Here is a 20,176-nt window from a genome sequence, read left to right on the forward strand (position 1 = left end):
TATCAGTCTGCAGGAAAATTCAAATTAAAACCACGATGAGAGAGAATTTCATAATTATTGAAATGGCTAAAATAAAATTTTTAAAGTTGTATAGCAAAGTTGATGAATATGGATCAACTAGGACTCTCATACATTGCTGATGGGAGGAAAACTAACCATTTAAGAAAACTGGCAATGTCTAGTAAAGCTAAACTTACATCTATTCTGTAATGTAGGATGGTCCATCAGTTTCAATCCCAGATTTATATTCATGAAAAATAAGTTCATATGTCCACCAAAATATGTACACAAGGATGTTCAAAGCAATCTTATTCATCACAACCTGAAACTAGAAGAATCCCAAATGTCTATCAACTGGAGAATGGATGAATATATTTTGATCTGAGGGTAGTGCTAGCCTCATAAAATGAATTGATAAGGGCTTTCTTGTCAATTTTTTGAAAGGTGTCTAATACTGAAATTATTTCACTCCTAAACATTTATTAAATTTACCAGTGAAGCATTCTGAACCTGGAGTTTTCCTTATACTTAAAAGGGATACGATTTTCTATTTTTTTCTCAAGCTAGATTTGACATGTTACATCTTTTGAGGAACTTGTCCTTTGAATATAAGTTGTTGAATTTATTGGTATAAAGTTGTTCATAATGTTCCTTTGAAATCTTCTGTAATCCGAAGGATGTCTAAGTGGCATCTCTTCTTTCTTTCTTGATATTGGTAATTTTTATCTTCTTTTTTCAGATTACTATGAATAAAATTATATAAATTGTATTGTTGTGTTTTTTTTTAAAAAAAAGCTTTAGATTTTACATTTTCTGTTATACATCCATCATTCTAAGATTTAGAATGAGTGAGAGGTAGGTGGTGGGAGTTACAGTGACCGCCCCTTCCCCATCCTAGGTTCTGAGCCCAGTGTTTTCAGAGGGGGCTGGATTAAAAAACAAGGAGTTAGTACACGTGCTGATAGCTGTCTGGTGTGAAGGAATCAAAATTATACCTATTTTTTTGGTCAGATCAGCAAAACATATAATCTGTTCTTTGGTGTGCTGCAGAATTTTTGCAATGAGTTCATTAATTTTTGCTATTAAATGAAAAAGTTTGAAAATCACTAGTATAGGTCACGTCAGTTGACTACATTTGTGAAATTAAAGGAGAAACTAAGCAAATGCTGCAGGGGAGATATTTAATCAATGCAGTCACAAAAATCAACATTGTAATAAAACAGTACAAATATTTAGCTAAATTGCAAAACTGTTATGAGTGTTCGCAGCATGTAATTTGGCATTATAACAAATCACAAGACAAACCTTCTCTACTGCCTTTGTGCAATAGCAAATGAGAAATGAGTAAATGAGTGAAACTACACAAGGTTGTTCACTAGCTCTAAAACAATTGTTTACTTGAATTTTTTATGAAGGCTTTTAATTAAATATGCTTGATATCTTGGGTAGCATGTCCTCTTGTATTTCTTAGTGCTGTGAATGTTTCATATTTGAAAGCTATGTATTACTTATTCTGAAAATAAAGCTAGGAAGATCATTTTGACAGTTTATAAATGATTATTTTATTGCCAAGTGTTGCTTACCAAATATGCTTCTGTCCAATCGCCTATATTCTTCTAACCCATTTTAAAGCAGGAAATAGAACCTCCATGAACTTTTTCAAATGAGGATTGCAAAAACTTGTTAATTGGATAATGTAGCTAGAATATATAATACTGCTTATATTGATACAGAGTTTAGAAGGATGGGAGGGGGAGGTTAATTAAAATACACAGTTCTAATAGCAATATGATGATATCAAAAGTCAAGGAATAATTAGTTCTGCTGTCCTTTTTTTTTCTTCTTTTTTCTGGTAACTTTTCCTTTACTGATGTAGCCACAGCAAACAGGAAGGAAGTCTTCTACTCTCACTGTGATGAGTTTTTAATTTGGAACCCTGGATACATCTTTCAACATCTGTCCTTTTGAGTCAAATTTTCCAGTCTTAAGTTCCCTTTTTTTTTTTCTTTGTTCTTCCACTCCGCTTTTAATGAGTATGTGCTTCATCGCTATAGGTGCTTATAAGTCTTTTGTTGTTATCCTTTACATCTTAAATTATTCAAACATATATATTTGCAGGTGGGTGAAACATGTACATCTTACTATTTCGGTTCTACGTTGTTAAGAACTGTCTAAAACTTACTGTGTAAAAAACCAATTTGGACATATTGGCTTTGCGCCAATTAAGGTATTACATATTTCACTCAGTTCATTTTAAAAATAAATAGTGAGAATCTATCAGGCATCCTCATTTTGCATCCTACAGGAAGCAAATGAGAGTGGCATTCTAAAATCTGGTTAGGGTGAGAGATTGCACACAGAAAAAGTCATTAATAAGTTTTAAATATATAGTGAAGGCCACATACAAAAGATATTGAATCTCTAGTTGCCAAATTGATCAGAGAATATTTTATGTTTGAAACTCTGAGTAATATCAATGTAATGGCCATATTTATGGAATTCAATAAATTTATGAAACATTTGCATAGTGTCTAAGAATAATTTTCAAAAAATGTAAAAGTGACTCTCATGCAAATATACAGTGAATACTTGTCATAGAAGACTTAAATTATTAATGAGTGATTCAGTAGGATCGTAAAGCTTGGTCAAGGACCATTTCGAGGCAATGGTTAATTACAGGTATTTTGGGACTGGTGAGGGGAGTATATTAAATACAAGTTAGCATCCTACAAGACAAGTAAATTATAACCTTTGCAGTTTCCATTTCTAACAAATAGAAATCCATAAGTTAACATGTCATTCGCAGCACTACTTGTACTATAGAAAATAGAAAAATAGAAAAGTCAAGTACAGGCACTTTCTCCTATAGAATTCAATGGTCCTGGGATAGGCCTTTTATACAATCCGTCTATATTACACTGAGAAGTCATACTGCCCCACCTCCCACCCCTTTCCAAATTTTGAATAAATGTTTTCAACGCTTACCCAAAATTAGTTGCTATAAATAAATTATATAATTTCTTGGCCTGTCTCTTTCCTATCTGAATTTCAGGTGCTTTTGTACATTTTGACTCATAGTAGACACCCAACAAATGCTTGCTGAATGAATACCTAGTTTTTGTGGACTTCACTTTTTGTTAATAAGGGGTACATGGTGTTCAAATACACACACTAATGACTTTTTATTTTTTATTTTTATGGCCATTAAAGCAATGGTTTTCCTCTTTAAGTAAGCACCAGGTTCTTTATTCCAACAGATCTTGGTCTTCTTTGTAAATATATTAACTTAGCCTGGAGAAGTATTTTCAATTTTGATGTCACACCACTGTCTTTGACAGTGGAACGGGGGTGTTATTCTTTTTTATTAATAGCCTTTTGATATATTTTATTAGCCAAAAAGTAAATAGTAATTCATCCACTTGTGTTTTTGTTAGCCTTTTAAAGCAACTAACATGTCAACACTTTTCATGACCAAGCATCAGATTGTTAATCTTTTCTTTTTTTATCTGTAAAATAAGGAAGTCATATTTTATTATTTTTAAGAATCTTTCTAGTCTGATTCTCTTTTGAAACATTGAAACAAATCTTTTCATAATTTATCCATTTGGCTAAAAGCAACAACAACCTAATAGACCTTCATAGTTGTAGTTGTTCTTAATTCAAATACTGTAATAGCTAATTTTACTTGGCATAAATTTTGTAGTATCTTCACTATTGGTAGAGACAGCATCATATAGTGAAAAGGAAAAAGTGTTGAGCTAGCACTGAGTGTAAATTCTGGTTGTCCCCCTTGCCAGGTTTAAAAGATCACATGTGATTCATTTTTAGGAATATGTATGAATATCATAAAACTTAAAATCAGACAGGTACAAACAATCCTTATAAATCCCAAATGCCAGTATGTCTTATTTCTACATAATATTTGCATTCTCTCCCTGATAAGTGATAGGAATCGGTATATCAAAAATTCATTTTATGAAAATCATTTTATGGATACCAGATATAAGACTAAAGGCAAAAACATGTCCTAATTACAGAAAATCTCACAGAAGCAAGAACAAGGTGAGTGCATTAGCTTGGACTACAATAACATACCATAAACTGGGTGGCTTAAACAACAGACATTTAGTTTTTATAGTTCAGGAAGTTGGGAGACCTAAGATCAATCTGCCAGCATATTCAATTCCTGGCTTGCAGACAGCCACCTTCTTGCTGTATCTGCATGCCCGTAGCAGAGAGGAAGCTCTGGTTTTTTCTTCTTCTCTAAGGGTGCCAATCCTGTCATGGTGATTCCACCCTGATGATCTGATCTAAACCTAATTACCTCCCAAAGGCCTCAGTTCCTAACACCAGCACATCGGGGGATAGGGCTTCAAAATATAAATTCGGTGTGTGGGCGCGGGTGGGGAGGGAGAGTCACACATTCAGTACACAATAGTGGATTTTTAAACTAAATCCTCTGAATGTGGGGAAAAGATGGAAGAAGGCAAGGCATGTGTATTCCTCTGTTGAGTCCCCCTTAATGCTTGTGAATAAAGAAGACATTGCATACCCTCCAGGTATGTTGCTGTAACTCATCTTTATAAGATCTTTAAAAAAAAAAAAAAAGAAAAAAGATTGATTAATTGATTTTTTTTTTTTAGAGAAAAAGAGAGAAAGAAACATTGATTTGTTCCATTTATATATGCACTCATTGTTTGATTCTTATATGAGCCCTGACCAGGAATTGAACCCACAACCTTGGCATATTGGGATGATGCTCTAATAAGCTGAACTACCTGGCCAAGGCCTCTGTGAGAGCTTTTGATTTAGTATGTTTGGTGCAATTTCTGGGAATATGCATTTTTATTAATCATGCTAACTCCATGGTCGGCAAAATGTGGCTTGCGAGCCACATACGGCTCTTTGGCCCCTTGAGTGTGGCTCTTCTACAAAATACCATGGCCTGGGCGAGTCTATTTTGAAGAAGTGGCATTAGAAGAAGTTTAAGTTTAAAAAAATTTGGCTCTCAAAAGAAATTTCAATCATTGTACTGTTGATATTTGGCTCTGTTGACTAATGAGTTTGCCAACCACTGTTCTGATTTTGACAGTATACTCTTACTAAACACTGGATTAGATGATCTAAGAAGTCATTTTAAATATCTAAAATGCTGATTAGAAAAGTCTAATTTATTAGAATTCCCTCTGAATTTTCTCTGTGCTAGTACAGATTGTAAAAGAAAAAAAAATACTACCTGTGAATTATCATTATAATTACCTAAGAAAGATTAATACATCATCTTTTAGATTATTTTATAAACTTAACTAAAAGAAATAATTAAAAGTTCTTTTTGTCCTCTGCTTGACATAATAAATTTTGCCCTGGTGAGATTAGATATTCAATGTTAATGTCTTCCTTTTCATTTTCTCATTTTCCATTTTTCTGTTTTATATTTATTCATTTTTTCTCTGGGACAGTAAAAATGCAACTATGCATAATTCTAACATAACCAATATAATTATTGGTAAGTATTCATGTGTTCCTTTACACACTAGTCATTATTCTCCCTTTCATTTTGTATTCACTTTTATGAAGAGTTCTAGGCCACAGTGTACTTTGTTTAGTTCAAATTGTTTCTAATTAGAATATCAGCCTCAATTGCTCTTTTATGATGCCCTTGAGCTATTCATTTCCATTAGTGTTTAAAAAAAGAGGTGGTGAGTAATGTAGGGGAAGAAGTCAGAGCATCTGACTTCTATAAGCTAGCACAGACTGTAAAACTACTTTGCTTCCCAACTAAGGACCTTTTCTGTGAGTGTGTTGCTTTCCATTTTCACGGTCATATTTCCCCACCATTAATAACTGATAGAACACACAAGCTAGACCAAAAGAGCAATATGTCCTCAGTGATCATCTTCCTTCTGCTCTGCCTCTTAATAGTACAAGAAATAAGGTTTCTTCGTGTAGTGGCCACCTCTGTTGCCAAGAGCTTTTGGCCAATTTCTAGGGCAATGAAGCTTCTGAGAAGCCAAATAATTTAAATGCCCTGGGGTTAAATTAAGAAGCTCTATATTCAAGGAGACATTAGCAAAGGTAATAATACTTCCACAATTCCATTAACAAATCATGAATTTGCAGCAAACGCTGATGAGTTAATTTAATCACCATGGTTAAAACAAATGGAGCTTAGATTCTGCTAGTTTTTCTTCTTCATCCACAAAACTTTAATTTGACTTTTTTTTTTTTTTTTTAATGAAAGATATTAAGGAGGAAAAATGCTTTGGAATTGTAGTAGGCTGCTTCATATTCTAGACCTAGTCCTTATTAATAGTTTCAGGGAGATTATGTAACCTCTCTGAGTTTTAGAGAGGTTACATAATTTCCCAACAAAGTAGGAAAATACAACCTACCTCATAGAGGTATTTAGGACTTGATATAAGAACCAATGTGACATGCTTCATACAGTACCTAGCGTATGTGTTAGACTTGATAAATGGTAATATTTTTTAGCAAGAGGCCAATATTGATCTAGAAGAATATGCAAGCTTTCTTTTCTCACTCCCTTCTAATCCTTTTAATTGTTTTCCCCAAGCTACAGAAGATGCTTTCCTACCTGCTCATCCTCCTACCCCCAAGACTTCCATGTCCATCCCCCAGGAGTCTGATGGAGCCCTATGTTTCCCACCCTGGCCTTGCTCTTCCTGTTGCTGTGCTATTTTAAAAAATGTCCTGACTCTATTGTTACCAAATATAACTTATCTTCTACATGGTTTCCATTCCTTTATTTCCATACCTCATATACACTGAGTGGCCAGATTATTATGATCTCTGAACACATAATTATCTGACCACTCAGTGTATATCCTATATAATAAAAGGCTAATATGCAAATTGTCTTCTTGACCAGGAGTTCGACCAGCAGGCAGGCTGGCCAACTGCCCATGTCCCTCCCCCTGGCCAGGCTGGCTGGACCCCACCCATGCTCTAATTCATGGACTGGGCCTCTAATATATATATAGTGTGTGTATATATGGCCAGATTATTATGTGTTCAGAGATCATAATAATCTGGCCACTCAGTGTATTTTACAGGAATGCACCAACCAAATAGTCGTGGATAATAGTGAAAATGACTTGCAACCAGGTAACATACTGGCATTTTTACTTGTATTTGGAAAAAAGATCCCTTATCTTAGGAGTGGACATTATAATCACCATAGCCAATCCAGTAAATGAGGTATCAGTGGACAGGGGATTCTCACATGTGAACTTTGTCAGGAAGGAGAACCTTTTTCCTCTACACTCTTAGGTTCAGTACTGGGGACTGTGATTTAAACAAATGTTAGATGGATTACCAGGAGAAAAGGCATACAATCTTACTTAAGCTTTACATGCATGAGAGTTCACAGAAAAAAATTGAAACTCAATTAAAAAGTGGTTAGACTTGGGATTTTATATACCATTTTAACAAAGGAAAGGGAGTTTGAGAGATGATAAACAATAGGGAAGTGACGAGGCAACATACTAGCTAATTTACGGGAGATATGGGTTATTGTAGTAAGGTTCATTTATACAAACTCATCTAGGTGGTTGTAGGTTCCCCTGGTAGGGGTAGGAAAGGGCAAGAAACACTTTCACAAACAGAAATGTATGCCTGCTTTTAGGCACATGATAGGGAGGGTATCTGTTGGCTGTCAATTGCCTTCAGCTCAAAATAATCCTTATGTCCAGTGGCATATTTGGGATTGACATATCCTGATGTTCTTCAACTTTACAAAACACCTTATAACAGTTAGATGACTACCCAACATTTACTTACTCAGACAGCTCTACCTTCATGATGTGCTCACCATAATCTCCCAAAGGCTGTCAGTATCAACTGTGTGTCTCCTTAAAAATGTGGATGAATAGCCTAGCCCCTCTTTCCAACCTATCTCTGGAGATTCTGATCTGTATTGTCCACAACCAGCCCAGGCAATTGTTACACAATTTAAAATTTGAAAACTTCATTAGTGAATCCTTAAGTACATACATATACTAACACAGCAATAATGACCTTACAAATAACATTTACCAGGTTTTCAGGAAGGCCTGAATAATGAGTTGTAAGTTACATCTTGCAAGTACATGGAATCCTTTTCCCTAAAGTAAAAGAGGTTACCTGGCATCCTGCCGATTTCCTTTGACCAATCCTGGAAGTTAGGGTTATAAACAGAACCAAGCTGAGTTCTATTTTGAGACATATTAACATCCCCTGGAGAGCTCTTAAAAATCCCAATGCCCAGGTCACACCCCAGAACAATGAAGTCAGGGCCTTTTGGGGTGGAGCCCATGCATTTTTTAAAAGCCCCTGAAGGCACTGCAACACGTAGCAGCCCTTATGAATCAGTGTCCTTAGACTGATGATTCTCAATACTGACTGCAAATGGGAATAACCTAGGGAGGCCTTCCAGAAGACAGCTGCTTGGAGATCCAGTCCCAGAGATGCTCATAATAACTGTTGTGCAGTTATCCAAGTTGTACAACAGATAGCCGGGTTAAGAGCAAGGACATTACAACCACAATTCAAAGTAAGAGTGAGGAAGGAAAACTTACTTTTAGATTTGCAAAAGAAAGGGGGAAGGGAGAATCAAGTTCAGAGTTTCAGAGTAGGAAAAAAGCTGGTTTACACCGAACAATCCGGCATAGGCACTGTAATAAGAAAGTGGGCTACTATTTCAGGCACGGTAATCCTGAACGCACAGTCCAGGGGTAGACTATTCCTATTTGAAAGACGAAGCAATACCATAGGCTTTCCAGAGGCAGCTATTCTCATTATCATCAACACCAGGTGTGTTTTGAACTAGCATAATATATGTTAGGGTTCTTTCGTTGGTGTTCAAGATCTGTGCTTGGCTAGATCCTCTTGCCCTTTCATGAACAGCCTATCAGAATTTGCTGAGATCGATGGTCTATACCCTTGATACTCAAAATATGGTCTAGACTACCAAGCCCAGCAACTGGAAGAATTTTGTTAGAAATGCAGGGCCTCAGGCCCCACTCCAGACCTCTGAATTAGATTTGTGTTTTAATAAGATCTGCCTTGAACAAGATTTGTGTGTACTTTAAAGATGGGGAAGCATTGAATGGCACTCTAGGCTTAATATCTTGTACCAGCCCTGTATTTAACCATATAACATAAAATTTTGTTCTATAACTACTGCTATGCTATGATATAGTGTGCCGCACAAGCACAGCCAAGGGTTCAGAGAGCCTGAGGGAGGCCCGGCAAAGGATGAAGAAAAGACAAAGAGAATAAGCTGGGTCTAGGTGAATCTTCTATGACTGAGACCACAGAACAGAACAGATCCAGACTGCAAGCTGAGCCTTTATTTTATAGTCAGAGGTAAACAAGGTAATTTACAATGTTCTTGTAAGTTTCACTTGTTTTGGCAGCACTTGCTGCCCCTCCCACAGCCCACTAGCTACCCAGGAAAGATCTAGGGAGCAGTCACAAGATCAAGTTTAATTATGCTGTGCCCTCTAAGCTGGAACTTGTTTTCGGCTTTTCCAGCAGGTCAGTCTGAAGCTTAACCTTATAACCGTTCCCTACAATATAGTATCCCCCAAAGAAACTTTTGTGCAAGAAGCTTGCTGGAGGGCCTGGAAAAATAGAACAGAGCATTGGGACTTCTTTGAACTGATAGAACAGCTTGTGTCTGCTTGCTAATAATAAGTGTGTGCATGTATGGTGGAATGTGGTCCAAAATTTCCTTCATTGCAATACATTTCAACTAGGAGCAAGGTTGTGCTAGCCTTTATCTCAAAATGTTGCTGGCTACTTACAGCTATCTGAGAGAACCTAATTAATTATAAATTTAAAAGTAGATTTAACTCAGTCACAAGGTTAGAACATTGGGGGTCCAAGGAGGCTAAAAACATACCTAGGTTCCATTGATTAATGAGACTAGGACTAGAACTCAAAACTTCTGCCTCTCAAATTTAGTCTTTTTGTTTATATCATCCTATTTCTTTAGAAAAATCACTAGATCTTTTTTAGAGGAATGAAAATATGGCGAAGTAATGAAATTCAAGCTCATCAAGCTGGAAAAAAGAAACCTCAGTATTGCTTACGCAGGCAACTCTCTGGGTCAGTCTTATGCACAGGGAGACCAGAGGCCATTTATAAGAGATGCTTTAAGAGAAATGAAGGCTTCTTCCCTAAAGCATAGTTTTATTAATATCACAGCTCAAGAATCATTTCAATTTATGTATGGCATTTTTTTAGGATGCAAATTTCTAAAATATACATATTTCTCATATATATGTATATATTTAAAAGTGCCATACATAAATTGAAACGAGGAAGGGAGAAGAAGAGAGAGGTAGAAACATCAACGATGAGAGAAAAGCATTGATTGGCTGCCTTGGGGAGTCCACACTCCAGGCATATGCCCTGCCTGGGAATGGAACAGTGACCTCCTGGTTCATAGGTCAAAGCTCAATTCCTGAGCCACACCAGCTGGACTATGTATGGCATTTTTTAAATTATTGGGGGGAGGGGGGAGAATTGTTAGCAAGTTAACATATCACGAGTAATCATTTTAACTAGGTTAAAAGATAATTCTCAGAAGAAAGTAAGGTAATTATTCTAATGTAGATCTTAACAATGGCTCTCATATAGTGATAAGTATGTTATTTTACTGGTTAATCAAGGAGCGATTAGTTGGTTGACCATGAATTTAGTAATCGCTAAACCCTGTTCATGCAGGGGCAGGAAGACCCAGTTAGTCTTCCTCACCAACCACATGTCTTGACCAGCAGTGAAAGTTCCCTAACATTTCTTATGCTGCTTCAAAACACCCCTGGTGCTGAGAATAGTTATAATAGTTGCCTCTCTAAAGCCTAGACTACAGTGTTGCTTATTCTTTCAAAGAGAAACCACCTATCCTTGGACTGTGCATTCAGAAGTATGGTACTTGAAATGAGGGAACCAGATAGATGTCAACACTGGCTCAAAGGAAAATTCAAAAGCCCACATGTATATAGAATAAAGGATCTGGATCACAAAATGAGGCAAACTTTTTCCCCCATAGGAGTTAGAGAAGTCAAAGAAGACTCTATTGGAAAACGGAGTTTTCATATCCACCACGTACTAGGTATATGCAATTTAAAGAGAGTGCAACGTAGCCCAAAGACTATTTTAATGGAGTTATTATTACATAGCTTGGAAGGATGAACAATGCATCATTTTTCATAAAAGCACAAAATATTTATTAGTAACTGATTAAATAACTCATTATTTCTTACTTTTCCATAGCTATTACAATGTCTTTGTGCTAATTTCCCTTAAACATAATTTAGAATAATAAAACATGGTCACTACCTAATACTACAAAAAAACAGATTCCAAATAGGTGAAAGACATGATTGTGAAAAGCAAACCTATCATCTTTAAAACAAAAAGAAGATACTATAAGAAAATATCTTTGTGATACAGAGATAAGGGTTTCTTAAATCTAAAAACAAAAATTATAAGGCAAAATATGAGTATACCAAAATAAAGATCAACACAGGCAAAGGTAGAGACATGACAGATTGGGACATGTGATATTTGCCATGTCTAGAACCAAAAAGAGTCTAATATGTAATATATGGGGACCTCAACAAGGAAAATGCATGAACCCTAGTAAAATAATGGACTGAGAAGTTTATCTAAGACTTTCATTGTAAAATATTACCGGATCAGAAAGTCCAATCATTTGCCTTTTCTTGAGAAGGCCTACTAATACTTGTTTAAGAGAATTCAATAATCATTGAATGGCCAAATTCACTTAGCAACATCAGCCAAAAGTTTCTGTGATAGAAATACTAGACTGGATCATTTGGATGATGCAGAAGAAGAAATAAGAGAGATTCTTCCGTGTGGGGGGCTGTTTCTCTGTTTTCCGCGACCCGAACGAAAAACGACAGGTTCCTGAGTGGAGGAGCTGGGGATCAAGAAATTAAAGAAAAAAAGAGACCAAGAGGCAGAAGTAGATTCATCAAGCTGGGATTCGGGTGGGGGTGGAGGGCTGCCACTCTGATGGAGAGACAGTCAACCACCCATCACAGACAACACTGCGCCATTTATTGATTTCCAGAGGGGGGTTTAAGGTCAAAGAAGTTTTGGGTGTGCCCAGGTCCTATTCATTCCCTCATTCCTGGGATTTAGCATATCAAGACCTGGGGAGGTCAAGGTCCTATTTGGTCCTCATTCCAAGCACACGGATAAAGATAAGAAAGCTGTACCGATCACAGTTTCCGACAGTTTGGGAGGCTGTTTCCGGGGACGGCCTTGCCAGTCACCTGGGACTCAGCTGACATTAATTTAAAGGTCATCCATGTGCATTCCCAAGGGCCCGCTACACTTCTGGGGGAAGGAAATGTTTGTGGCCCGGAGAAAACAAGGTGACTGTCATCTTGAGAATTGAAGAGCTTAACGGAACCAGTGAGATGTCTACAGAGATGAACACAGGACACACTTTGCCATCTGGGCTGGTCTTTATCTCCTCTTACCCTTTCTACTTACCCCCCTGAAACCTGAGAAGCTGCTGTTTACAGACCAAGAAAACCAAACCTAAAAATGTATATACATTTTAACAGCTGATAGCTCAATTTTGAAAATGAAATGTATTTTAATAAACACTGCTTGTATAATTATTCAAAGTGTATGTATACACTTTTGGGGATACCCTATATTTGTGGATTTGACCATTTACTTAAATTTAATACACTTTTAATTATATACTGTGCTTTATGCAATCAACATAAATTCTTAGTAGATAGAGCTAAATTTAAATTTGTACTTTGATGAGTATCATTGGGTATATATATATCTAAGAAAAGATATTACAAAGAACAGAGGAAGTACTTATAAATACTTGCTTGGTGAGACTGAAGAGGGGGAGAGAGAGAGAGAGAGAGAGAGAGAGAGAGAGAGAGAGAGAGAGAGAGGAAGAGAGAGAATATGAACTCCAAAGTTGGGAACAAGGATACAGTCCAATGACATGGGAATTCCAGAGTTCAAACAGGAATTGGAGTCTTCTCTGGCTCAAGTTCAGGGGATTAACTTCATGGCAGCAGTAGTAGAGAACTGAAAGACTCTAATTCATCAGAGCAAAGATTAGTCCAGTTTGGCTGGACCAGCTAAAATTATTCCTTGTCAGAACATATCTCCACCTAATCCCAAAGGGAAGTCAAAATCAAAATGGCACCTGGATTGATGATGAAATAGTTTGACTTTTTGTTCTGCATTAATAAAATAAGAAGTCGAACCTGTGATTACAAGTACAAAAGTCAAGGTTAAAAGAACTTTTACATCTATGTATACTTTCAAAGTATATAGCAATTAGATTTTATAACACAGCTAAGTAATAAAATGCCTAAAAAAGAAGGAAGCAATTTTCATTCCTTTTGAGGCATTTGTAAAACTAAAAATGTGAAACTTGGCAAAGCACACTTGTGTATGAATTATCTTCTCCTGCCAATTAACCCTGATTTTGATCATTCTTTAGGGACTATTATACATGTAAAACTGTTTTTCTTTGTAATATGAATTATTCCTGACCTATATATCTAGTACTTTAAGAGAACCATTCAGTGATAGACAACAGTGTTAGTCAATAAAATTAACTTGATTTAAAATATTATACTAGACAAAGGCAATTGATTATGGGGCTGTAGACTTCATTATAGATTAACCAAAGGTATTTTTTTTACAGCTTTATTGAGATATAATTCACATACCATATAAATGACTCATTTAAATTGTACAATTCAATGTGCTTTAGTATAATCACAGAATTGTACAACCACCACCCAATCTAATTCTAGAACATTTTATTGCCCCTAAAAGAAACTCCATACCTTTTAGCTGCACTCCTCAGCATCAACCCCCACGTCCCAGCCTTAAGCAGTCAGTAATCTACTTCCTGTCTCTATAGATTTGCCTATTCTGGACATTTTGTGTAAATGGAATCATACAATATGTGGCCTTTAGTGATTGACTTCTTTCTGTGTAGCATGTTTTGTTTTTATTGCCAACTATATTCCATTGTATAGCTACATTATGTTTTATTTATTCATTCATTATTTGATGGACATTTGGTATAGCCCTAACTGGTTTGGCTCAGTGGATAGAACATTGGCCTGTGGACCCAGGTTCAATTCCATCCAGACAAGGGCATTTACCTTGGTTGCGGGCACATGCCCAGTAGGGGGTGTGCAGGAGGCAGCTGATTAATGTTTCTCTCTCATCAATGTTTCTAACTCTCTCTCCCTCTTCCTTCCTCTCTATAAAATATCAATAAATATATTTAAAAAATAATTCTGCTATGAACACTCTATGTTAATCCAAGTGTTTGGAAATAAAGGAAACCTCATAGAGGGTCTGATGTCTGACATTGTAAGAAAAATATTATGGTTCAATAGAAAACTATGCATTCTTCCAAGCATCTGATTTTAGTCTTTGTCTTTGAGTTGTTTTACAACTCTGCAGGTTCACTTGCCTTCTCCCCTTGCTGGGGAAGAAGTTTTTTTTGTTTTCATTTACACATTAATTTCAATATTTCTGGTCTACAAATGTTTGTTTTTAAAAAATGATCTCCCTAGAACTGGTTGTAATATCTTGCCAGTTTTCTCATTAATGAATTACATAATATCATAACATGTTTTCATGTTTAAATCTGTATGGGAGTCATGATTTTACCTTTTTTGAAAACCATCTTTTAACAACATCCTCCATATTTGGCTGCTTCCCAAATGCCTCCATTTTCTGGTGAAATTAGAATTTCAGTGGCTCTGAGAAGTACCCTCCAGTTGGTTAAAAAATGTCTGAAATCTCAATAAAGGTAGCTAAATATCACAGCACTCTCAGATTTAAATACATTCCGTCTGAGAGACTAACATTTTCCTGGGCAGTCTTAAAGTTAGAGGAAAGTTTTGAGCAGAGAGGAAGGGAGAGGGAGAGAGAGTTAGACTCAAGGAGAGTTCTTAATTCTTGGAAATGTATCGCATTTATAAATTTTCTAGGCTGCTTGGATTAATGTAAAGAGCCAATCAGCTCGTGACTATAAAAAAAAAAACATAGCAGGGAACCAGGAGGGGCAGCATGATTTCTGATATCTCCTCTTCATGGTCCCAGAAGCTTCTTCACATATGTGACCCAGGGTTCACCGAATAGTGATTCAGGAGTGAAAACTTTAGGATAAACTAGACATTATCAACTTAGTAGATTCTAATATCAGTTACATCATCCAGTTAGTGTTTCCCAAATATCCATCTCAAGTCCAGCTGCACAACAGAATCCCCTTTGGAACATTTTGGAGTTTCCTACGACTCCACCCAGAGATTCTTATCCAGGAGGGCTGGCCTAGGACCCAGGAGTTGAAATCTGATCAAGTTCTCCAGGTGACTATGACTTTCACATGGGGTTTGAAGTCAGTGGATATGATACCACTAACAAAGAGAAATAGTTTCTAAATTTTGCGATATAATTTGTGTTTTCTTACATTGATTACAAGCATGCTCTACAAAGACAAGGATAGCTATCCTTCACCTTTTGTGTCTAGCACTATGCCAGGGAATTAAATCCGAATAATCAAACTTTCTATGAGCAAAGAACATTGCAGAGTTTTATTAAATTATTTAATACAAATTCCATAGGCCACATAATTGGTGTCTGTGAACCTAATGTACAAGGAGGTTTACATTTTTAAAAAAATCTAAATTCTACCAAAAACTATACAAAATCAATTGCACATTTGATTTCTACAGGGTGAACCTACTAGAAAGTAATTTATTAGAAACGTTTTGTGTGATTTTATTGATCCCTTGGTTAGTTTTGAATTGTGTTCCTTAATATTTTTTAGGTTTTACATAACCAAACATATGGTTAGAATCTTACAGCGAAGTCATATCTTCCATAGTTGGAGACAATTTTATTTCAAGCAAAATGAAAGTCATTATAGTATGCAATGACCTTGCAATTTGAAAATCCCACAGAAACTATCAGAATGGTGCTAATGAGGTGGTGATGATGTACATTTTGGAAACTATTCCTCTAGGTAAATATGTAAGTTTCTGGGTCAGCACTCATCCGAGGGTATCTCAGTGTCAACTTGAAGCTTAGTGTTAGATTTTTGAAGGTGCATTTGCTTTTCAGAAAATAAAAACTACATCACATAATAAATGACTATTTATTCATGAATCTAAATGCCTTATTTGGCCTTGGCCCAACTTTGGGTGAGTATATAGTAGTCTGTCATTTGACTGTTTGTTGCTGGCCTTGCTTAATTTTTGAGGCTCATGAGGTGAGCTTAACTTACGAATTTGCACACATTTTACACATTATATTATAGTACAATATATTCAAATAAATGTAATTTATTATAATAAAATTATTCAGGCTTCAAAAAAATCAGATTAGATTGTTAAATTCTCAAACAAAGCAAATTTAAAAAAAAAAATTCAGCTATCCTGCCCTTCAAAGTTACATAACAGGTCAAATTTACATTCCCAGCGAAGATATATTGTTTTTGTTTTTGAGACCTTGCTGTTTAACCGCCTTCTAAAATTTTAATTAATATCAGCTCAATTTCATTTCACATTAATATGTTTGTTTTTATTCTCAGTATCATAAAATATGAATTTAATTTCTTTTTTTTTTCTTTTTCTTTTTTTTTTCAGTTCATGTCTTTTATTAACCCAAATACAATTAGTTGTCTTCTGGTTTGTTGAAGCAATAGGTCAGACAGTATTTGCCACAATAATGTCTGTCAAAGTGGCTGGCCATGAAAACCAGCACCACATTCATCGGAAGGGTACTCTCGACGAAGGCGACTGATTTTGTCATTCTCATCCACTTTGTAGTATTTCAGGACAGCCAGCTTAACCTTCTTTCTCTTATGCTTGTTCTTCTTGGGAATGGTGTAAGACTTCTTCTTCCTCTTCTTGGCACCACCACGAAGTCTCAGCACAAGAAGAAGCGTGGACTCCTTTTGAATATTGTAGTCAGACAAAGTACGCCCATCTTCCAATTGCTTGCCAGCAAAGATCAGTCTTTGCTGATCAGGAGGAATTCCTTCCTTATCCTGGATCTTGGCCTTTACTTTTTCTATCGTATCCAAGGGTTCAACCTTGAGAGTGATGGTCTTCCCCGTGAGGGTTTTCACGAATATCTGCATCTCGGCGTCAACTCCACCGCAGATGGCGGATCGCATGCATTTAATTTCTTTTGAGGACCCAGGTAGGTATTAAGCTGCTTCCAACTATTAATTGTGCTGCTTCTATTTTCACAAAATAAAGAAGATGTTTAGTTTATTGTTTATGTTTTTGTCTCAATTCAGTAGGGAGAATAAATAGCCTATTTTCTATTTGCATAGATATATATTGTACTATCCTGGTGCCCATGTTTTTGTTTTAAAAGTAAATTGATACAAGGGAATTATTTGGCATGTAGGTCAAATAATTTTAATGTAGAATTTAATAATGTTTTATTCAACTATACAAAATCAAGAGTGAAATTAAGACACAAGACTTGTAGACTAACTGGTCTTTTTATTTTAACTTACATAAATAAGTCTTTAGAAAACTAAAATCTTACAATTTCAGTTGGAAAGTGTTTTTCTTCTAACAACAACACAAAAAGCCCAGAAAGTATGTGATTCATCAATACATTTAGAATCTAATCAAAGACCACCATTGAATAAAGAACTTTGTGGTGTCTTATTCAAGAAGAAACAAAGTCCAGCAACATTTCCAAATATAGTCGACAAAACTAGGACCAGAACAAGAGGGCTGGTTGCTCAATCTCTGCCCACTGATTAGGACAAGCACTTGTTCATTATTTATCCAATTCAAAAATTTAATGGTGTAAAAACATGTAAGGTTTTATTATATATTTTAAAACTTTTTTTTTTGAAACTGTGTTAAAATAGTGGTGATTAATAAGGATCTGTTCTGGACATCAGGATTATGGCTAAGAACCATAGAACTCTTCTGTTTAACGGTAGGCAAATGGGGTGTTCATTTATCTACTTGAATAATTAATTCACCAAGGCTAATGCCATGGAACTGAGATGCTTTTGAGAAACTTTTGTTATTCTTTGACTCTGTCTGCCATATTTTCACAAGGAAGAGTGTTTTGGACAACTATGTCCCCCAGCAGTTGTATGCTAAGAAAAGCTGTGCTATCATATAGCTCAAGAGCTATGCTTAGCATCTCCAATGTAAGAGGTACTGAATCTGAATTCCAGTACAGTGTTTTCAGTTTGAACCTCAATTTAACACTTTGCTAACTGCTCTCTTTGTGAAGGGTCACTGTGTCTCTCTCGTTTACTTCCATTTTGAGATAATACATTATTCTAAAGCAGAATAGACAGCAGGCCAATCCCAAGGATGCCAGAGTTCAGGTGCATCCTGTGGGTAGAGGACCGGTAGATAGAGTCCCGCTACTAGAATCCACCAGCCAGAGGGCTAATCTGCTGAAAGTAAAAAGGGATTCTGTAGAAGCAAATAAACAACTAACACTTCTTTTTATTTTTTATTTATTATTTATTATTTTTTAAAAATATATTTTATTGATTTTTCACAGAGAGGAAGGGAGAGGGATAGAGAGCTAGAAACATCGATGAGAGAGATACATCGACCAGCTGCCTCCTGTACACCTCCCACCGGGGATGTGCCCGCAACCAAAGTACATGCCCTTGACCGAGATCGAACCTGGGACCTTTCAGTCTGCAGACCGACGCTCTATCCACTGAGCCAAACCGGTTTTGGCTCACACTTCTTTTTTTAAACATGCAATCTATACCACTATAACATGGAAAACTAAAAAAAAGAAAAAAATGGGTATAACTGCTATTGTTTCAACCTTAGGCAGTGACAGTAATGAAACCATCATACTAATGTCTAGTCCAATAACACTCTTTGTTTTCTGTATTTTGTGTGGGCAACCAAATCAACTAAAATAAAGGAACAAAAAGAAGATGAATAACTTCAGCCTAAACACTGTGTAAGTCTACATAGTTTATTTGTAAAGCTATTAATAATAACTTTAAAAATGACTTTAAGAAACAAGTTTATTACTTGTAGCAAATAAAAGTCGATACTCAAACCTATCATGAGCCTCCTTTTAGGCTGTAAAGCCAAAATCCTGGATGTGTTCTAGAACGAGAAATAGGATAAGATGACTGTATACATTTTCAAATAAATATAAAAACGTATATGATAAAAATAAAAACGTAGTATGAATAAAAATATTCTTTTATGCTAAAGTTTTGTGTAAAATTATGTGTAGGGATTGCTCTTTCATTGCATTGCCTACTCCCTAGAGAAATTATTCTAGAGTCATTAAGTTTGTTTATTCTTTTTTAAAAATATATAATCTTATTAATACAAAATCAGCCAGGTGCCTCCTGATATAAATTTAGGAGTGGATAGGGCAGTCTGCTGACTCAGCTTCATCCATTTTCCTTACTGTTAAAATTTGATTCAGGCTTGATTTAAGCTTTCACAGCTGCAGCCAATATTTCACTTACACACAAAAATTTAATTATTTGAATAGTTACTTAGAATACTCGCTATGACAAACTTAAAAAATATATTTAGAATCCCCCTAAAATAGTGTAGGATACATTCTGCACTTTTTAATCAACTAATCTTATGATTCATTCTTACTAATCATGATTTTATTGGTTAGAAAGGAAATCAGAATAATAGTCCAAAATATTTTTCATAATTTATGAGAGAAATCATATATGGACATCAATCCCCTACCCCAAGTACATTGCATCTGGATGCCTTGCATGTCAGCACAAAACTTCACTTTACATGCCTTAGCCTTAATACTGTCCCACTCCTCCCCATTGGAGCATGCAAAATGTTTGATCTTAAATCTCAAATACATTAATGACATATTACAGAACTGACTAGAGGCCGGGTGTATGAGATTCGTGCACCCTCTCTAATCTGAGATCCCTTGGGGGACATCCCTATCATAATAAGGACCACTGGCTCCTAACCACTCACCTGCCTGCCTGCCTAATGTCCCCCAACTGCCCTCCTCTGCTATCCTGATTGCCCCTAACTGCCTCTCCCTTGGCCCCCACCACCATGGCTTTGTCCGGAAGGAAGTCAATAGATGAAAGATGGCCGGTCGACCCAGTCTAATTAGC

At 36.0% G+C, this 20,176-nt stretch overlaps 1 protein-coding gene across 1 annotated transcript; it reads right to left on the reverse strand.

Moving 5' to 3' along the window:
• Positions 1–16,664: 16,664 nt before the first annotated feature.
• Positions 16,665–17,211, reverse strand: LOC311629200 (ubiquitin-ribosomal protein eS31 fusion protein-like). Its single transcript, XM_084897139.1, has one exon. It carries the CDS (start codon positions 17,183–17,185, stop codon positions 16,778–16,780), a length of 408 nt encoding a protein of 135 aa, XP_084753265.1. The 5' UTR covers positions 17,186–17,211; the 3' UTR covers positions 16,665–16,777.
• Between the last annotated feature and the right edge of the window lie 2,965 nt (positions 17,212–20,176).

The sequence above is a fragment of the Pipistrellus hanaki genome, assembly GCF_964339955.1.
Source record: "Pipistrellus hanaki genome assembly, chromosome: 10".
In the NCBI taxonomy this organism is placed as follows: Eukaryota; Metazoa; Chordata; class Mammalia; order Chiroptera; family Vespertilionidae; genus Pipistrellus; species Pipistrellus hanaki.

What these genes read in the sequence shown, in the direction of transcription:
- LOC311629200 (XM_084897139.1), bottom strand. Translation starts at nt 17,185, where the DNA reads ATGCAGATATTCGTGAAAACCCTCACGGGGAAGACCATCACTCTCAAG.